The following is a 16,890-nucleotide window of genomic DNA, read 5'->3' as shown; positions in this document are numbered from 1 at the left end:
AAATCTGACTAAAATGTGGTCTAGCCAACCCTCTGGGCTCTAATGCAGCACAGCCCCAAACCGAGCTCTGGAGAACATGCTTACCCAGTGGGCAGCAGGATGACCTGGCCTGTTGTCCCACTGAAGAGCTCGAGGTTTGTGGGAAGGAAGAAGTAAACCTAGGGACTGAGAACACTGTGGCTGTGAGTAGGCTCTGCTCAGCACTCACCACGGCACCCTGAGGGTGGTGGAGGGCAGAGAAGGGACTAAGAACCCACCCAGGTGACAGACGGCTTCCTGTGCAGGGTGACCCCTGGGATTAGCACCAGCCCTCATCTCAAGGCTTCAGCAAATCTCAGTCGCTTATTTCCAGCTTGCCAGATTAAGAAAACAAGGTAGGAGGGTCATGAGTAAGATACACCTGCACCTACATTAGAAGGACAGTGGACAAAGGACTTAACCCCTTGCAGGGTGGTGAAGGCGAACAGATTGCTACCTTGCTACCGGAGTCAACATTCTCCTCCCTCCCCACAAAGCAAGGCTGCGTTATTTGAAAACAAGTCAAATCTGACCAATACCCCGGCCAGCCTTTGTGTCTACTGCCATCAATCTCCCCCAGTGTATTCCTTTCTTCTGCTTCCACGTCCAGCCGGCTGTCTTGCCAACGGCCTGCCCTGATGATGATCCAGGCACTCCTTCATCCTCAGTGCTGCTCAGTTTCAGGTTTAAAGACATTTCCTTGTGCTAGCAGTGGGAATAAAATCATTGGTTCAACTGGTCTCCCAGGCTCTGGTTCAACCCAACTTACCTGTCCTGAGAACCTCAACACTGCACCGTTCTGCCCTGGTCCGCTCATGGCTCCCAAATGCCCACCAAGGTCAAATTCCCTGTATCACCTTATTTCTGATCTTATTTCCCTTGCTCACCTCAGACTCTGGTCCAACTAAACAACCACGGCCCTTCCTGGTACACACTTCCGGACTTTCCACCTCAGCTCTGCCTACTCCGCTGGGCAGGTCGCTGATTACTCCGAGTCTGCTTTCTTCACTACCCTACCCCAAGCCCGTGGAGGCGCTCAGGTGTGCTAGGCTCCCTCTGGCTTCAGGTCCTTGGCAGAGGTTAGTCCTTTTCCCTGGAATCCGCACCCCCCCAATTCCCTACACCTGCCTCTGGGCACCAACCCCCTAAAAGGCCAATTTCCCGTCATACCGTTTCTCCTTTGTCATGAAACACCTGCGGCAAGTATCGATCAATGTTTCTCTCCCCGACTAATTCAACGAAGCTGCAGAATTCATGGGGATGGGGCTGTTTTCTGAAATTTGCTCACCGCTGTTACCCCAGAGCCTAGCATAACACTTGACAAATAAAAGCCCACAATCAATCTCTTAATTAAGCAGAGACTTCCATTTAAGAACATTCACTCACACATCACCGACACTATCTAAAAAAGAGAAGACCTATCTTCTCTTCTATACCTGAAATAGGAGACTGGTCACATTACGGTACATATAGTGGAATGTCAATTACTGAAAACCGTACTTCCCGAGTATCACATGGGAGATGCTCAGAGCAGTGCTCAAAGAGCAGGAACCAAAACTAGACCTAAATATAGCACGATCTCAACTGTGCAGAACTGGACATGTGATCGAAGACACAATTAGGGACAGCATATAATCCCTGAAAAAAACCGTCTGTACCTCTTTTGCACAGTTCCTCCAGTAAGCGTTTATTAATTGTCGAGAAAAAGTATTTCTAAAACACTTGAGATGTGCACTCAGAGGACTTCTCTAGACTTTCCAGCTCTTACTCCGCCCCACAGCTCTCCTCAAGACCTGGGTGAGTCCTCTCACAATAAGCACTTGGGTGTCTTCAACCCTCTGTCTCCCCCCAGCTCCACGGGGCCCACCGCAGGGCCCGAGATGAAGAATCCAGTCCAGGAAGTTGGCATGCAGAATAAAAAGCGTACACTCACCTAGTTTAAAAACACTCAAGATGCTTTGCCCTGAATTTTAAGCAGCACATGTGACCTGGTCCATTCTGGTTTCAAGTTCAAAGGCATCAGGCCGGTCCTGTGGGTTAGCAGCTAACATATCTTTCAAGAGCTGCTTGATCCCCTCAGACATGGAAGTCCTGCGTTTCTGGGGGATATGCAACTCCATCTTTGGGTTTTCTAGCAGCGCCTCACCAACAGGGACGATTTCGGTCCCCTGTTTGATATAGGTCCCCAGGAGCTCCTTCTTGGTCTCAGAGTCAATGAAAGTGATTCTTTCTATCATTGCCCAGATGATAATGCCCAGGGCAAAGATGTCGGCCTTGGCTGTGTAGTGTCCCTCCCAGACTTCGGGGGCCATGTAGAAGTCTGAGCCGCAGGCTGAAGACAGCCAGTACTTATTCACATTCACATTTTTGCTGTCTTGATGGCCCTCTTTTCCTCGGGGGGCTAAACCCGCACAGACCTTGCTTAGTCCAAAGTCTGCCACCTTGAGGATGGGGGTGCCAGACCGCTCGGTGATGAGGATGTTGTCTGGCTTTAGGTCCCTGTGCACGATGTGATTTTTGTGCAGGAAGGCAATGGCGCTCGTGAGCTGTAGCATGAAGCTTTTGTTGGTGGCTGGGTCCGGCCTCCGGGACAGGACGTACTGATTCAGGTCTCCACCTTCACAGAACTCCATGACAAACCAGAGATAGCAGGGCTCCTCAGCATAACCCAGGATCCTTTCTCCTAAATCGAAGGAAGACCGGAAAGAGCTTGAGTGCCACGGACACACCCACACCACTCTCCGACCACACGCGTGCAGCACAGCAAGCTTACGCCAGACAACGGGGACCAGGCTCCCAGCCAAGGGGACCAGCAAAACCCGCACGGAGCCAACACTGCACCAAGCAGGCCCATCTCTACTCACGCGGGATGAGTCAAGGGCTAGCAAGCTAAGGAATGACACAGGCTGCGGGCACTGGAGTCAAGCACCTGGCTTTGGAATTACCTGGTGCCTGGCTAAGTAACTGGTTGCCTGCTGACTGGTTCAATGAGTCAGCAGGAGGCAACGGCACTTAGTTCACCTTTCCAAGTTTCTGCTTCCACTGCCTCACCTGTACATGGCCACATGGCATCACTCACAGGACACCTACACTGGACCCTGACCTTCAAGCTAGTATTTACCACCCCCCCCCCCAACCGGGGGAGGAAGGATGAAATACTCGCATCTTAAAAGATAGAAGAACCTGAGGCTCCCAGAGACTTAGAGTCCAGGGACTCAATCCATGTGCCTGGGAAGTCACTTTGTCTCCTTCTAGCGCCTCCGGACCAGCAGCATCGCACCCCCCCCCCACCCCTACGGCTCACAGGGTTGCTGCTGAGACAAGGTCAAGGGTGCAAGAAAGCCATAAAAAATGTCTGTTAATCCATACCAGGCAAAGGACCTCTCCTCCCCTCTCCTAACTTGCACGACTCTTGTCGATGCACCTAAAAATGTGTCCTACAGATTTGTTTATCTTAGAGGCATGTTCCAGTATTTCCTGCTCGACTGACTACCATATCTGCACAGCACAAGCTAGGTTTGTAACAGGCCCCTCCCTCTATAAAGCTTAACTTCAAGGAGATAACAGGTAAGAATCTAAGACAGCAAGCATCTTAAGTATCTGCATCAAGGTCAACTTTCACTACGAAAAGTGGAAGGGTGGGTAGGAGATGCCCAATCTGAGATTAGAAGGGTCAGAACCTGAGTTCCACCTAAAGGACAGGCAGTAGATCGGTGCAGAGAGGCAAGAGAGTATTCTAGGCTGAGAGATGGGATGGAGAATGGAACACAGGAGAGGTGTGAACAGGAAGGAGGTCTGGTGGGAACAGGAGTCCAAAGCGGACACAGAAGTTAGAATCAAGTTGTATTGGCTTGACACTCCAGCTCTGCCTTTCCAGAAGTCTTTCCTTTAGCTGAACCACAGAAACTCCAGGAAAGCTGGTGACTGGCATCTCCAAACAAATCCCAATGTTCTTTACAAAGCAATTAATGGAACACTGATCCTCTGTGGAAGTTATCGGAGGACGGTAACTGTCCCCAAGTCTAAACAGGCAGAGGTCATCTTGCTGATGAGAAGGCGGGGCCTGCTGTGGGCACATGGATGGATCATTCATGACTGAGCGTGAAGACCAGTCCTCTGATCCCTAGTACGGGGGTCTCCGTTCCACTGGAAAACAAGAGCTACATCTCTTTACGTAGCTTCTGCCAAAGCAGAGTCTACAGAAGCCACTGCTCTGGGAGTTCTAGGCTGAGGCAGGACAGACAGATGGACAAGGCAACAGCTTTGGGTTTTTAACCACGATCTGACAGACCTCACTTCCCCTGTAATTATATAATTTGTTTATATTACTCACAATCAAAACAATAAAGGTAGGACCAGTTTAGGGCAGATGGAGTGTTTTCTTTTTAAAATTAGCTCTTTCCCATCTCATAATCCTCTTTCTAGGTCACTGGCTCTGGTGGGCTGAGGCTCTTTATCTAAAAACACTGCGAAATGATGCAGTGATCTGAAGCCCAAATCTGCCTGATGCCAAAGTAAAGACCCATAAAAAGGAGGGCAAGAAAGGTCTGCTGGTGGTACAGCCAGAAAGGAAGCGATTAAAAAGCCATCAAATTCCTCCTGTGAAGGCTACCATCAGAAAACAGTGCAACTTTTTCACTCAAACAGTGGGGAAATAAAGGGTGGGGAATGGTGATTACTTTATACACAAAGTTGGTAACCAGGGCAACTAAAGTAAAAAGAAAACAAGCCTGCAAAACAGACTACACTGAAAGTCCAGGTTATGAGAACCCAGAGAAAGAAAAGGGTAAACAAGTGTCCTGGGGGCATGGGGTTTGGGTTGGGGGCCCAAGAGCTCGCTCTGGGGGGAATGAGCTGAGCTCGGGAGATGCTACAGGAGGGGCTGTTTGTTCAGAGGAAAGCGCTGGACAGGAAGAAGCGGGCTCAGAATGAGACCCAGCAGCAGGGAGCATGACAGAATGGAAAACCAGGGAGGGTGGCTACTTGTCCGGGAGGCAAGAAGACTTCCCCGCATGGGCCAGGGCCGTGGGTTCATTTCATCAGAAACCACACATTGTGTTTTCACGCAGGAATCCCCAGCTGTCCACTCACAAACAGGAGAGGCATGCGGGAATTCCAGCCCCTTCCTACCGGCAGACTGCCCACCTGGGCCCCTGCCGGCCTCACTGTGGGGTTGAGGGCGGGGGCGGGGAGGAGCATGTGGCCCCGGATGTGTTCCTGTTGAGAAGCCAGCCAGGGTAAAGTCACAGGAAGGGCCCAGGTTAGGTGACGAGGCTGGGGTCAGATGCCAGTTCTGCCCCCTGGTTAACTGGGTAATCTCCCAGCTCAAAGGAAAACATGGGGGAGAGGATACCAAGGGAAGAACCTTGGGCAGAGGTTGGGAAAGATGGTAGAAGCTCTGTGAGCCTCTGTCACCTCCACCACAGTGAGAGGGACACTGTCACCACATATTCTTGGGAGTTAAGTCACAGACAAGAAACAGATTTTGCAGAGCTTCAGGTACTTCAGGGAGAGGACATCCTGACCATCAATAACATCCCCACTGGGCCTCAGCCAAGTCCGAGGAATCCACGGGTCCCAGTAACCCTGGGGCTACAGGCCACAGAATGAAGCCTGCACATGCTAGGGAACAGAGGATGCGGAAATCAGAAAATGAAAATGTGGATCATTATATCTTACTGCTCAGGCTGTAAATAGTTAAGCCCATGCTCTAGCCAGACCAGGTGGTTTTGGGGCACTCGCTCCCTAGAAAGCCTTCCCTCTCCCCAAATCTCTGCTGGTGTACCTTTATATACCCTACCTGAATGCCAACCTACTCGATGCTTGCCTGACCTCCCACGTAATCTCCCTCTTCTGACCAAAGCCCTTCCCTTCTAATTTACCACGGTGACTACACACTGCAGGAGAAAAAGTGCTCGAACTTTCAGGGATGACCAGTCCATGGTCCTGCAAGGACACGGATTCCTGGAGACATATCCCTGGGCTCCACCAGTCAGCAGGGGCTCATGAAGGTCAGATGGTCCCAGGCAGCTTCAGCGCCCCATCTGTCTCAGCGGTCCAAGCCCACCTGTGCCTCCCCACCAATTTCAGGACGGAGAACTGGAATACACACACACCAAGTGGGGCAGAATCCCCACATGAAGCTTACAGTGTTTTGAGTGGATAGAAATTTTTTAATTCCCTTGTTTGGTACAGCCTGACAGTTCTGTAAGGTGAGGGAGTCAAACACTTAGCTTCCCAGAGCAAGAGAGGAAAGATGGAATGTTCCCTGGAAGTGTTAAGGATTTGAGGTCAATTCACCTGACAGGCAACTGGTTTCTAGGCCCTATGTAAAGGCTAAGTGTGTGAGTCATCTCAGCTCTCCAGGCCCGCTTTTACAGGTGGGCAAACCAAGAGGAAGGTTAAAGAACTTGCCCAAGATCACGCCCGTGGCTGGTTGGGTTAGACATGAGCCTCTGCTGCCAAGTCCTTCCACAACACGATGCTGTCACCCACGTCCAGGGGGCTAAGAAACACACTGTGATAATAGAGACAGGCCTACCTTCAGGACAGGTCCATTACCTTCCCCTCAAGTCCAATGGCCTGGAGACCATAGAATAAACTGTTTCAAAACATTCTATGCCACAGTTCAAAGGGAGACAGAGAAAATGGGGGAAAAAAACAAGTCAAGCAGGTGGCTCCCAATGAAGTGTGGCCTGCCTTATTCAGAAACTCGAGGCCCGCAGGCTTGGGATAAGGAGAAGTCAGTGTGAGCTTCCGAACAGCAGGCCCCTCCTAGAAAGGGATACAACATACCCAGGGCTTACGAGCCTATTCCCAAGCTGCCTCCAGAAGCTGGAATTTCCTCACTCTAGTCAATTCCACTTAAATACTTCCTGGGCACACACTGCTTGTGAGACACCAGAGAGGAGATCAGCAGTCGTCTCTGCCTTAGTTCAGGCTTCCAGTCATTAGAAACAGAATGCTGGCCTATGGCAATGAGAACAAGGAATAGGGTGTGATTCTGCCCGAGGAGTCGACAAGGTGGTTGGGAGAAAGGCAGCCTGAAGATCCCTCAGGGATGGCCCTTGAGCAGTGTCTCCTGGGATGGAGAATGAGCACACCATAGGTGTGAGCTCACAGGGAGGGACCCAAGTCATCTGAGGTCAGCACAGAGAGATACAGCAGGAGATGCACAGAAAGGAGGTTGGAGCAGAAGCCGCTGGAGTAGGGTCCTAAGAAATGGTGTCCAGCAGACTGAAGGATTTGAACTTGGCACTAAGCAACGGGAATTAAAAGTTCTTGCCATGTTTTAGAACGATATCCTGCTTAGAGAGTCTTAAGTGACCAATTTTAAGACCTACCGTTTAAGTAAGACACACGGGCTGCTAACAGCACTACCGTGTACACACGCTGGGTTCTCACTGCCAAGATGCTGCCATGTGTGAGAGCAGGTCTCAGAATCCCTGCCACAAGTTCCCTCTGCAGGCATAAAGAGTTAAAGATGGAAGACCAACCGGCAGCTGAGGGGATTCGTCAGTTTCGGAAACCCCAAGAAGTGAGGGCTGGCAAGGGAGAAGAGGGAAAGGGGGGGGGGCAGGGAAGGTGCTGGGAGGTTTAGAATCAGTAGAATTTAGTAACATCACATGTCCTCTGTGACAGGAAGGAAACATTGAGAGAGTACTCTGGCCAATCCCCTCTTCTTACTCCAAACCCCTATCTACGGAGACCCTGGTAATTACATCCCCTTTTACAGGGGAGGAAACAAAGGCCCAAAATTAATTACTTGCCTGTGGTCTCACGGCTAGTAGGAGACGGCGCCCAGTCTCTATGGCCCAGATTCCTAACCATGATCCTACAGCCTAGATGTTCTACTGCCCACTGCTGACAGAGTTTCTCTGTTAAATTCACAGACCTATGCCCCTAAGGAGTTTCACATTCACCAAGTCCCTCATGTTGAGGGTCCCACCACAGACCTGCAGATTCATTTCTCAGTAGGGCACTAATTAGGACTTTGACTTGAATGTGCCAAGTTCAGGAGTATGGATCACCAAGTCCTAAAACTGCTCAATCCACTGGACATAAAAGAAAATCTCACTGGAGGAATTTCTTCTAAGAAGAGTACCAAAAACACAAAAGCCGAGAACAAACAAAACCCCTATCACTGACAGCAACAAAAAGGTCACAGCAAGCCCCCAAAGCACCCAGAACGGGTATTCTAAACAACAGGGTCAAAGTGAAGGTTTGAGAAGAACGGCCTGAGAAGACTTAGTGGTTAATTATGGCACTGCCACTTGGCTGAATGCTTTAAAGGACCATGTTCTACTTCTAATTTCCTTAAATAAAGAGTCAAAAGAGGAGGTCACATAACAGGTAAGAAGCAAGTTTAATGGGAAATGAAAAAAACAGAATATAAAATTACAATTTTAAGAAAAAGGGTTGGGGGGGAAAAAAAACCAAACACCTTGAACAATGAACTCTGAACTCATTATGACTACAGCCAGCCCTGGTTTTGCTTTGTTAAATGCTATATGTTAATATGTATTCTTTAAAGAAGTGGCTCAGCTTAAAATCAGTCCCGAAAAGCTGAAGACAAGGCCCCCTTCCCAAGACAAGCTCCTCTTCCAAAGAAAGATGAGCACACAGACCAAGCCCTGGTCCCTGTCTCAATGACCTTGGGCTGTGTCCTGTCACTATAAAGAGGCTGGGTCCAGTATCAACACATAGGGTGTGTTCAAAGTACTTCACAAGATTAGTCAAATGTCATTGTGCACTAGACAATCAACCCCAGAGAGTGACTGCCAACACAAGACACAGTGTCCTACAGAGGCCAAGGGCCAAGAACCTTCAGGCCTAACAGGAGAGACAGACAGGACAAGGGCTGCGGAGCCTCCCAGGCCCAGGGTGGGCACCCCCATGGTTCACTTCCATGGCTATGTGACCCTGGGCAAAGGTCTTAAGACTTTATGAATCTGTTTCATTATCCATAATCCAGGGAGAATCTACCTCACTGGGCTACTGTAAGGCTTAACTGTGATCCAGGAAGCATCTTGCATGGAACCTGGACACCAGAGCACACAACAAAGGGCTGGATGTGAATTATGTTAATGTGTCTGGACACCAGGGGCAGCCCTTGGGCAGTTGTAAGGTTGCAGCCGGTCAAGCACGCAGAACCTGGAAAGAGCTTCTGGATGTAGATCTAGACCCTGACCCTTCGCTGGTGGTCCTGGACAAGTTACTTGACCTTGATGGATCTGGATTTTCTCCTGTATAAGACCAGGTTACAAAAACACCAACTTCAAGTGGGGGGATTAAATGAGAACAAGCATGAGAATACTAAGCCTAGCTATTAGGCCTGGAACATTCCAGGGGTCTTGGTAAAATGCAGACTCTGCCAGCCAAGCAGAGAGTGGGAAGGAAGTAACCTCTGGGGGCCCTGGCCCATTTTTTCTCTCCACACATGAGGGCCTTCCTACTTACCTAGACCTCACCTCTTGCCAGGATTGCTTCCATCTACCCTTTTACAACTCATTCTTCCCTCCCCTCAATTTAGTCCACATTCCTCAAAATTGTTCCCCTACAGCATCTCTCAGAGGCTGCAGTCAAGTAACGTCCGTCATGCTCCATCCAGACTCCTCCATGCCTGTGTGCTCATGGGGGAGGAAAACCAGGGAGGGAAACCAGGTCTCTGCACTCCTCACGGTCGGCCTCACACATACTAGGGGCTCAGTAATTGGGTGAAATGAAGCAAGAGAACTGTGAGCTAGAGGCTTAAAAAAAAACAAAAAACAACAAACAGCCAACAACAGGGGAAAGTTCTAGTAGTAGGCACATAGAATGTGCACATTAAAGACAACCAGGTGAGGATCCAAGAGTCACAAAGGACCCCACCAAAGGCCAAATCTGGGAGGAGAGTGAACTCATTATTTTACAGGAAGCTAAGCAATTCTTGGAAATTTACACAAGAAAAACCCTATCCTGTGCAACCCAATTAGCCAAAACTCTCAATTAAGCAAGGGTTGTTCCTGTCTCCTGAGGCTGGTATCTAAAATTCCCAGTGCACTCAGAAGGCAGGCAGGCAGCAGGAAGAGAGAAGTCTGCGTGGTTGTCTCAAGACAGACCAGAAAGGAGGAACAGGGTCCCTGGAAGCCAAGACACAGGGGAGATACCCCCTGTTGAGACTAGCAGTGCCCAGTACTGATTAGCACCTAATTAAAAAATATACAGCAGCCATTAATTTCTGAGTAAAATGTGATTATGCCCGTTTAACAACCAAGGAAAAACAGAAGAACCCAGAATTTAAGCCACCTGTCCCAAGAGTGCAGTACAGCTGTTGGAAAGCACGGACTCAAGCCTGAAAGCCTGTGCTCAGACCTCAGCTTGGTTATCTGCTTACACGGGGCAATTTTGCTAACCTCGGTCTCCTCACCTGTAAAACAAGGGTCATTATAGCACCGACTTCAAAAGGGGGTTGTGAGGGTTGAAGCGGTTAATGGGTATGAAGCCTAGCGCAGCACCGGGCCCACAGCCATCAGTAAGCTGTAGCGCTTACTAACAGGGTTCGAACGCGGAAGCCAAACCTTGGAGCTCCCCGTCAATGCTCGTGCCCTGTTGTGTCCCGTTCATTTCTAAGACCCCGAATGACACCTTGGATCTATGTCCGAGTAGCCGAACATCACTGCCCAGCTCTCTGCCTTTCTGAGCCCCAAGCCATAGTAAAGAATTCAGAGCCACTTTCTACGGTCTGAGCAGCTACCCATCACTTCGGACCTTGAACTGCGGTCATCTGGGACTGTGTCTTCTGCATGCCTCATGGAGGAAACTTTGCATGGCCTCTCCGCAGTGCCTGCTCACAGTCACCACTGGGCACAAAGGCACAGACCTGACTTCCCAAGGGACTGGATTCCTACCCATGCGAAGCCGCCTAAGATCTCTTAAGCACGGTAAACATGAAATAGTTGGTAAAGCAGAACCAGTGTCCTACTAAGATGGGATAAGCTAGACCCCCGCCAAGCTTTTCCAAACTTATTTGGCCTTATGAGCCTTGGGTTTGTCCTGAAGATGATATATTATACATATTAATGTATTCATCGCTGTCAGAAGGATCAGTGTGTGTATTAGAAAGCATGCAGGAATTTGAATTTAGTCTGACAATGAGGCTTGCCTGCTATCTTCTAAGTGGCAGCAAGCTTTAAGAAAGTCCGGGAGCTGGTTTGAATGCTACCACTCACTCATTCTTGTGAGGCAAGTCCTGTCTCTTTCCTAGGCTTGTTTCCCTCCCTGTGAAACAAGGCCAGATCAGGGTTCCAAGACCACCACTGACCCTGGAACTCCTCTTCACTACATAACGCTCTATGTGTTTGGTCTACATTGAGAGAGAAAGGAAGGACAGGAGACCTACAGGCTATTAAAGTTGGATAAGCCTAAGAACTGCACTAAGAAGTTTCTCTTTTCTTTTTGATATTGGATTTACAGGTCAAATAATTTCTTTCTTAAGACTATAGAGATGCCTTCTGCGTATTCACTAGAGTGCTGATACTGAAAAGGGAAAAAATCCCAACTATTCCCTATTCAGCCCATTGTAAAATAAATCCCCCTTCTTCTCTACCTATTTACAAGGTCCTAGGCATGCTTCTTTCAAGTCTATCTTCTCTGCCAACTCCTAGCTAACTCTAGATTATCATTCCTGTTAATCCTGTACAACACTCTGTGGAAAGCCCTCGATAACCAGACAACTAGCCTTTCCCTCCTGTGACTCTGATTAGCACTTAAAGTCTTCTACAGGTGCTCAAACTTTCCAAATTGAGTTCCTTTGGGGCAAAGGCTGCCACGACCCCACCACCCAAAATGCAACTCTGAGGACTCTGTAAAACTATGTAGATTTAGTTCAAAAGAGACTTTAAGACAGATTAACACTTTTTTGGTCTATTTAAAAATTATTCTAAATTGCAGGAGGCTGGGCAAAAGGTGACTGCACAGGAGTTGTTTAATAACAGGGCTGAACCAGATTATCTCTAAGATTCCTCCCAGCTCTTGGGACTTTTCGGGAGTGATACCTGCAAGCTGTAAATCCAGCGCCCCAGGGCTGATTAAGACTGCCCAATTCTGGAAGCCCAAGGCAGGAAAACTCACCTAAGAGCAATGTGGGTCTTTTTGTTCTTCACTTTAATACTAATAGCAAAAAACAATGCCTATTTACTGCTTGCTAAATTAACATTTGACACGTAAATTTCAATGTCAGTTTCAACAGCTAGTTGTGCACCCTTTTCCTTGATTGCTCCTTCTCTGAGCCCTCAACATTGCCTGACCCATAGCAGAGGATCAAATATTTTGAAGAGGCCCAACAACTGAAAGGGCGACTGAAGTGTATGACCTAAAACAAAATTATTTTGTTTCTCTAGACCTCTTTTAACTCACAAAGGGAGGCAGAAAATACCAGTGTGTCTCTCAACCTGGTGTTACTAACAACCCAGACAACGGGATGTGTTCCACGGTCAAACTTGAACAAGAGCACAGTGAATGAATCTCAAAGGGGATGATGAAAGAGGACTCAAATCGTGGACTCAACTTGCTGAGTTCCTCCTTATCAGAGCACTTAGGGACATTCCCAGGCTGCACAGCAACTCGAGAACACAGGCACCCTTATCTTACTGATAAAGGAATGCTCCCCAGAGGTTTAAAACAACTTGTCCCATGCCTCATGCAGTCAGTGCAGACAAGCCATGACTTAAAGTGAGCCCAAACACAAAGCCTAGGCTATCAACCACGAGGTTATACTGCCGCCGTTTACTGTGGAGTTCTGACAAATTCTACACGTGAGAGAATCTGCAGTATCTACGTGTGAGGAGGGGGAAGCCAAGACTTCCCCACCTGGGTGGAAGTTTCAAGATTGGCCTCAAAGAACTGAGGGTAGAAGGGGATCACTGGCAAAGTGAATTCCCACATCCCAGGGCAGTCATGTATTATGAAGTCCAAACTACTGGTTAATCATAGTGGAGAAGACAGTCTGAGGATGGAAGTGAATAGCTTGCACGATACAGGTAAGCTTCAAGGAATCTCCTGGAAAGTCTTTTCAAAACAAATATATTCACCCTGGGGAGAGAGGGTGGGCTTTTCAGAATGGATGAGGCAGGGCTGGGCGTACAAAGTGAAAACCTATTTTGAAAAAGGACTCCCAGTGATACCGATTAAATCCCCCAGTCCACTGTCAAACAACAGACTTAAAATGGGACGGAGTTCTCCTGGGATGGATGGCAGAATGTTTAAAATTGGGCAAAAACTCCACAAACAAAATGCCCTGTCCAACCCCACCCCAAATCCTACCCATTCTTAAAGGTCAGTTCCAGTTTATTCTCAGGGAAGCGAGGGCATCATTACCCGTATGAAAGGATCTAGGCCTTGAATCAAGACAGATCTGGGTTTATGTCACTTACACTCTGAAAACCTCTAAGGAAATCCCAACTTTCCTTACAAGCTGATTAACCTCATCAACTTATATTTGTCTACCTCTAATCCTTAGTTCCTCCATGTATAGAAAGAGGAGAGAATTTACTTTTATAAGTTATTACCTAAAGTCACTCTATAGAACATCTGGGACATAGGTGGAACGCTTACTCTCTCCCCTAAGAAAGTCTCCTAAGACCTTTCCAGCCCCCTGGCCCTCTCCTCTCTTTAGAGATCCTTGGCTACTTTTCAGTCTGAACAAGACACGTGTGAGTACTGGGCACTCAAAGATGAACTCACTCCCTAACTGCAACCAAAACCCAGAAATTAGGATTAGCCCTCTCACGACTGCAACCCCCTTGCTTCCCCAAAGCCCATCTTCCCTATAAACACCCAAGCCAGCCAGCCTCAGGGGGTTTACAAAAAGTATGTAAAACGAAGGAAAGGAGGAAAAAAGATGTTTTGTGTTATGTGACAGCTGTAGGCCCACCTGGGGCAGGGGCACTATCCAGCAGGCCCCAGAGGACTTAACTAGGAAACCCACCGGCTTGCTTGACTGCCTTGGGATGTGCTGGGGGAGTGGGGGGGAGGGTCTCAGAGGAAAACGGAAGACTGAGAAGAGTTTGGGGGTGTAGCTGAAGGGTGTCAGGACATTTGGAACCAGGCAGGGAGGGGGTGTGGGTGGGTCCAGCAAAGTTCTTTTAGTTTGGGGAGGGAAAGAAGAGGCCCTAGAGAGGGGGCTCTGAAGTTCTTCCACCAACTCAACCCAATCCCCCTCATCTCCCAGTGGAAACTCAGAGTACTAGAAGTTTGACACTAACAGTTCACCTTCACTGAGCTTACTTAACTAAGATAACGGTGAGCACTCAATGAGTATCAGCTCCCGTTTGTGCCAGGGACCGATCCGGGGTCCGGAGGGGAGAGAAGGGCCTAAACGTCTGGGCCCCGAGAAGGAGGGCGTGTCTGGGCCCAGGCTGACAGGACCGAGACCAGGGCCTAAGGGTCTGGGGGCCCGCCAGGGCCAAGTCGTCCAGAGCCGTGGGTCCAGGTCCCCTGTGGGCGGGACGGCCGGCGGCGCTCCTACCTTTGAGCGAGGTCTCCACCAGGCGCAGGTACAGCTGCGAGCTCTTGTTGCCGTGGCTCATGCGCTGGGCTAGCCCGTTACGCTGCAGGACGCACTCCTCAAACTGCACGACGTTCTGGTGGCGCCGCTTGAGGCTGGTCAGGGCCCAGAATTCGGCCAGCGCCAGCTCCACGTTCTCGGGGGCGTCGCAGCGGATCTTCTTGACCGCCACCCGGGCCCCGCTGCGCCCGGCCACTGCCTCGTAAACCACGCCGTAGCTGCCGCGCCCGATCTCCGCCAACAGGCTGTACCGCGGCCGCGCCGACCCGCCGCCACCCTCTGGCCGCCGCCGCGCCAGGTAGGCCTCGCCCGGGGCCTCGGCCGCCACCGGATCCATGGCCTGGGCCGCCGCCGGCCTCAGCTTCGCGCTGGGCGCCCGCGGCACTGGGCTTCGCCTTTTCCGCTCGGGGCTTTGTGTACCTCTGCGGGCGCCGTCCTCCTCCCCCGTTTCCATGGCTGCGGGCGGCGGGGGGAGCAGCAACGGCGCTGCCTGGGTCCCCCCTGCCTCATCCCTCCGTCCGGCCCCGGGACGCGGAGGAGCGGGACCCTGGATTGTGACCTGCGGGCGAAAGAATCGGTTAACTGAGTAGGCCGAAGCAGGGAGGAAAGGAGCGCAGGCCGCTGGGCGTCCCACCTCCACCTCCTCCGGCCCCCGCGGCCCCTTTAAGACGGAAGCCGCCGCCGCTGACTGAACGGGGGAGGGGAGGGGAAAGCGGGAAGGACGAAACCACGAGGCTGTGGCTCAGAGGGGGAACCGGAAAGAAAGGCAAAACGCCCCCCCCTTCCCAGTTAATCTGTTGCCTAAGAGTAGGAAAAAGGAGGACCAGCAGCCTTCACGACTTAGGAAAATTGCCTTCAGAGGCAACTCTGACTGTGGAAATCTTTTCCCCTGCCTGGTCCCCTCGGCGATTCCCCTCCCCGCATCCCGCCTTGGGTTCTCCCGGGTGTAAACAGTCCATTGAATTAAGCCTGAGCGGAGCTCCGCGGACCGACCCAAGTCCCCGAGGGCGGCGGGTGGAGGAGGTTGGCTTAAAAGTACCGCGTCCCCGAGCCCGCCAAACTGGGGACCCAACTGCCCTCCCCAAGCGCCCGAGGGGGCGGAGGTGGCTCCAGCCTCGGCGGCTGCTTTGACTGCACAGGCTACGTCCTTACCTGGCTGGCGTCCCGCCACTTCCGGGCGGCCCGTTTCCCCCCTGGCGCCCGGGGCTGGGGATGGTCCGCTCCGGGCCAGGGCTGCCTCCGGTACGGAGCGGCGCGAGAGGCGGTGGCTCCGGCCGGGTGTGCACTGGATCCTGCTGCGGCAGGGGTGGTGGCGGCGGCGGCGCTCGCGGGGGGGACCCGGGTGTCCGGACTCCCGCGGCTCTCCACGTGTTCGCGCCAGCTGAGCCCTTTACATAACCTGTTTATATAAGCCGCACCTCCCGCCCGCACTCGGGCCAGCGGGGGCTCCTGGTGGCCCATCCCCCGGGAGGCCGGTCGCGCACCGCGCCGCCCGGGTCTTGCCAAGGTCGACAGAGCAGCCGCAGCCCGGCGCACCGGGCACGCCGCGCCGCGGCCCAATCACAAGCGAGAACACCCAGCCAACAAAAAATAGGCGCCAAATTCCAGCGATCCGCGGCGTCCTCCGGTCTCCGCGGCTGCCTGCCCACTACAGCCTCCTCCCTCCGCCTCCGCGGCGTGAAGAGGAGCTGCGCGCAGTAGGCGCCTAATAAATACCGATTGGTTGATTGGATTGGGCGGTTTGATTGATTCATAGGCTGCGCCTGGGAACCTTCCGGATGGCGTTGGAATCCACACCCTGCCTGCCAATAGCCCCTTGATTCTGGGCAAATCATTGTTACGTTCGGTGCCTCAGTTTTCTGTTCTGCAGAATGGGTGATTGGACCTTACCCTCCCAGCGTTGATAGCGCCAAATGAAATCTATATGTATAATATATAAGTGCATAATACAAGTATATAAAAATAAATACATGCAAAAATATAAATACATATATGAAGAGTGGCTAAGTATATATGAATATATGTAAGTGGCTAATTGGGTGCAAGGCTGACCTTAACCTCTCAGCATCGATAGCGCCAGATTGAAAAAAAGAAAATGTGTGTGTGTGTGTGTGTGTGTGTGTGTGTATGCAAAATTTATATATAAATACATATATTAAGAGTGGCTAAGTATACATGAATATATGTAAGTGACTGATTGGATGCAAGGCTGAAAGTGCTGTTTTATTGGCTGCTTTGTACTCCACTGCCTAGTAGGTACCCGTTAATTTTAAACTGAATCTGTGAGTATTTATTGAATTCTTATAATGTGCTTCTAAGTGTGAGGA

At 50.7% G+C, this 16,890-nt stretch overlaps 1 protein-coding gene across 1 annotated transcript in view; it reads right to left on the bottom strand.

Moving 5' to 3' along the window:
• Positions 1–16,134, bottom strand: part of STK35 (serine/threonine kinase 35) — a 42,458-nt gene extending 26,324 nt beyond the window's left edge. The window contains exons 1-3 of the mRNA XM_080813099.1: positions 15,716–16,134; positions 14,525–15,122; positions 1,952–2,701 (exon numbers count right to left, since the gene is read on the bottom strand). Coding sequence (XP_080669225.1) covers positions 1,989–2,701; positions 14,525–15,122; positions 15,716–16,024 — 1,620 coding nt within the window. The 5' untranslated portion in view covers positions 16,025–16,134 and the 3' untranslated portion in view covers positions 1,952–1,988. The remainder of the gene's footprint in view (positions 1–1,951; positions 2,702–14,524; positions 15,123–15,715) is intronic.
• Between the last annotated feature and the right edge of the window lie 756 nt (positions 16,135–16,890).

Source organism: Martes martes, assembly GCF_963455335.1.
Source record: "Martes martes genome assembly, chromosome: 9".
Classification (NCBI taxonomy): Eukaryota; Metazoa; Chordata; class Mammalia; order Carnivora; family Mustelidae; genus Martes; species Martes martes.
This window is presented reverse-complemented; position numbering and strand designations above follow the sequence as displayed.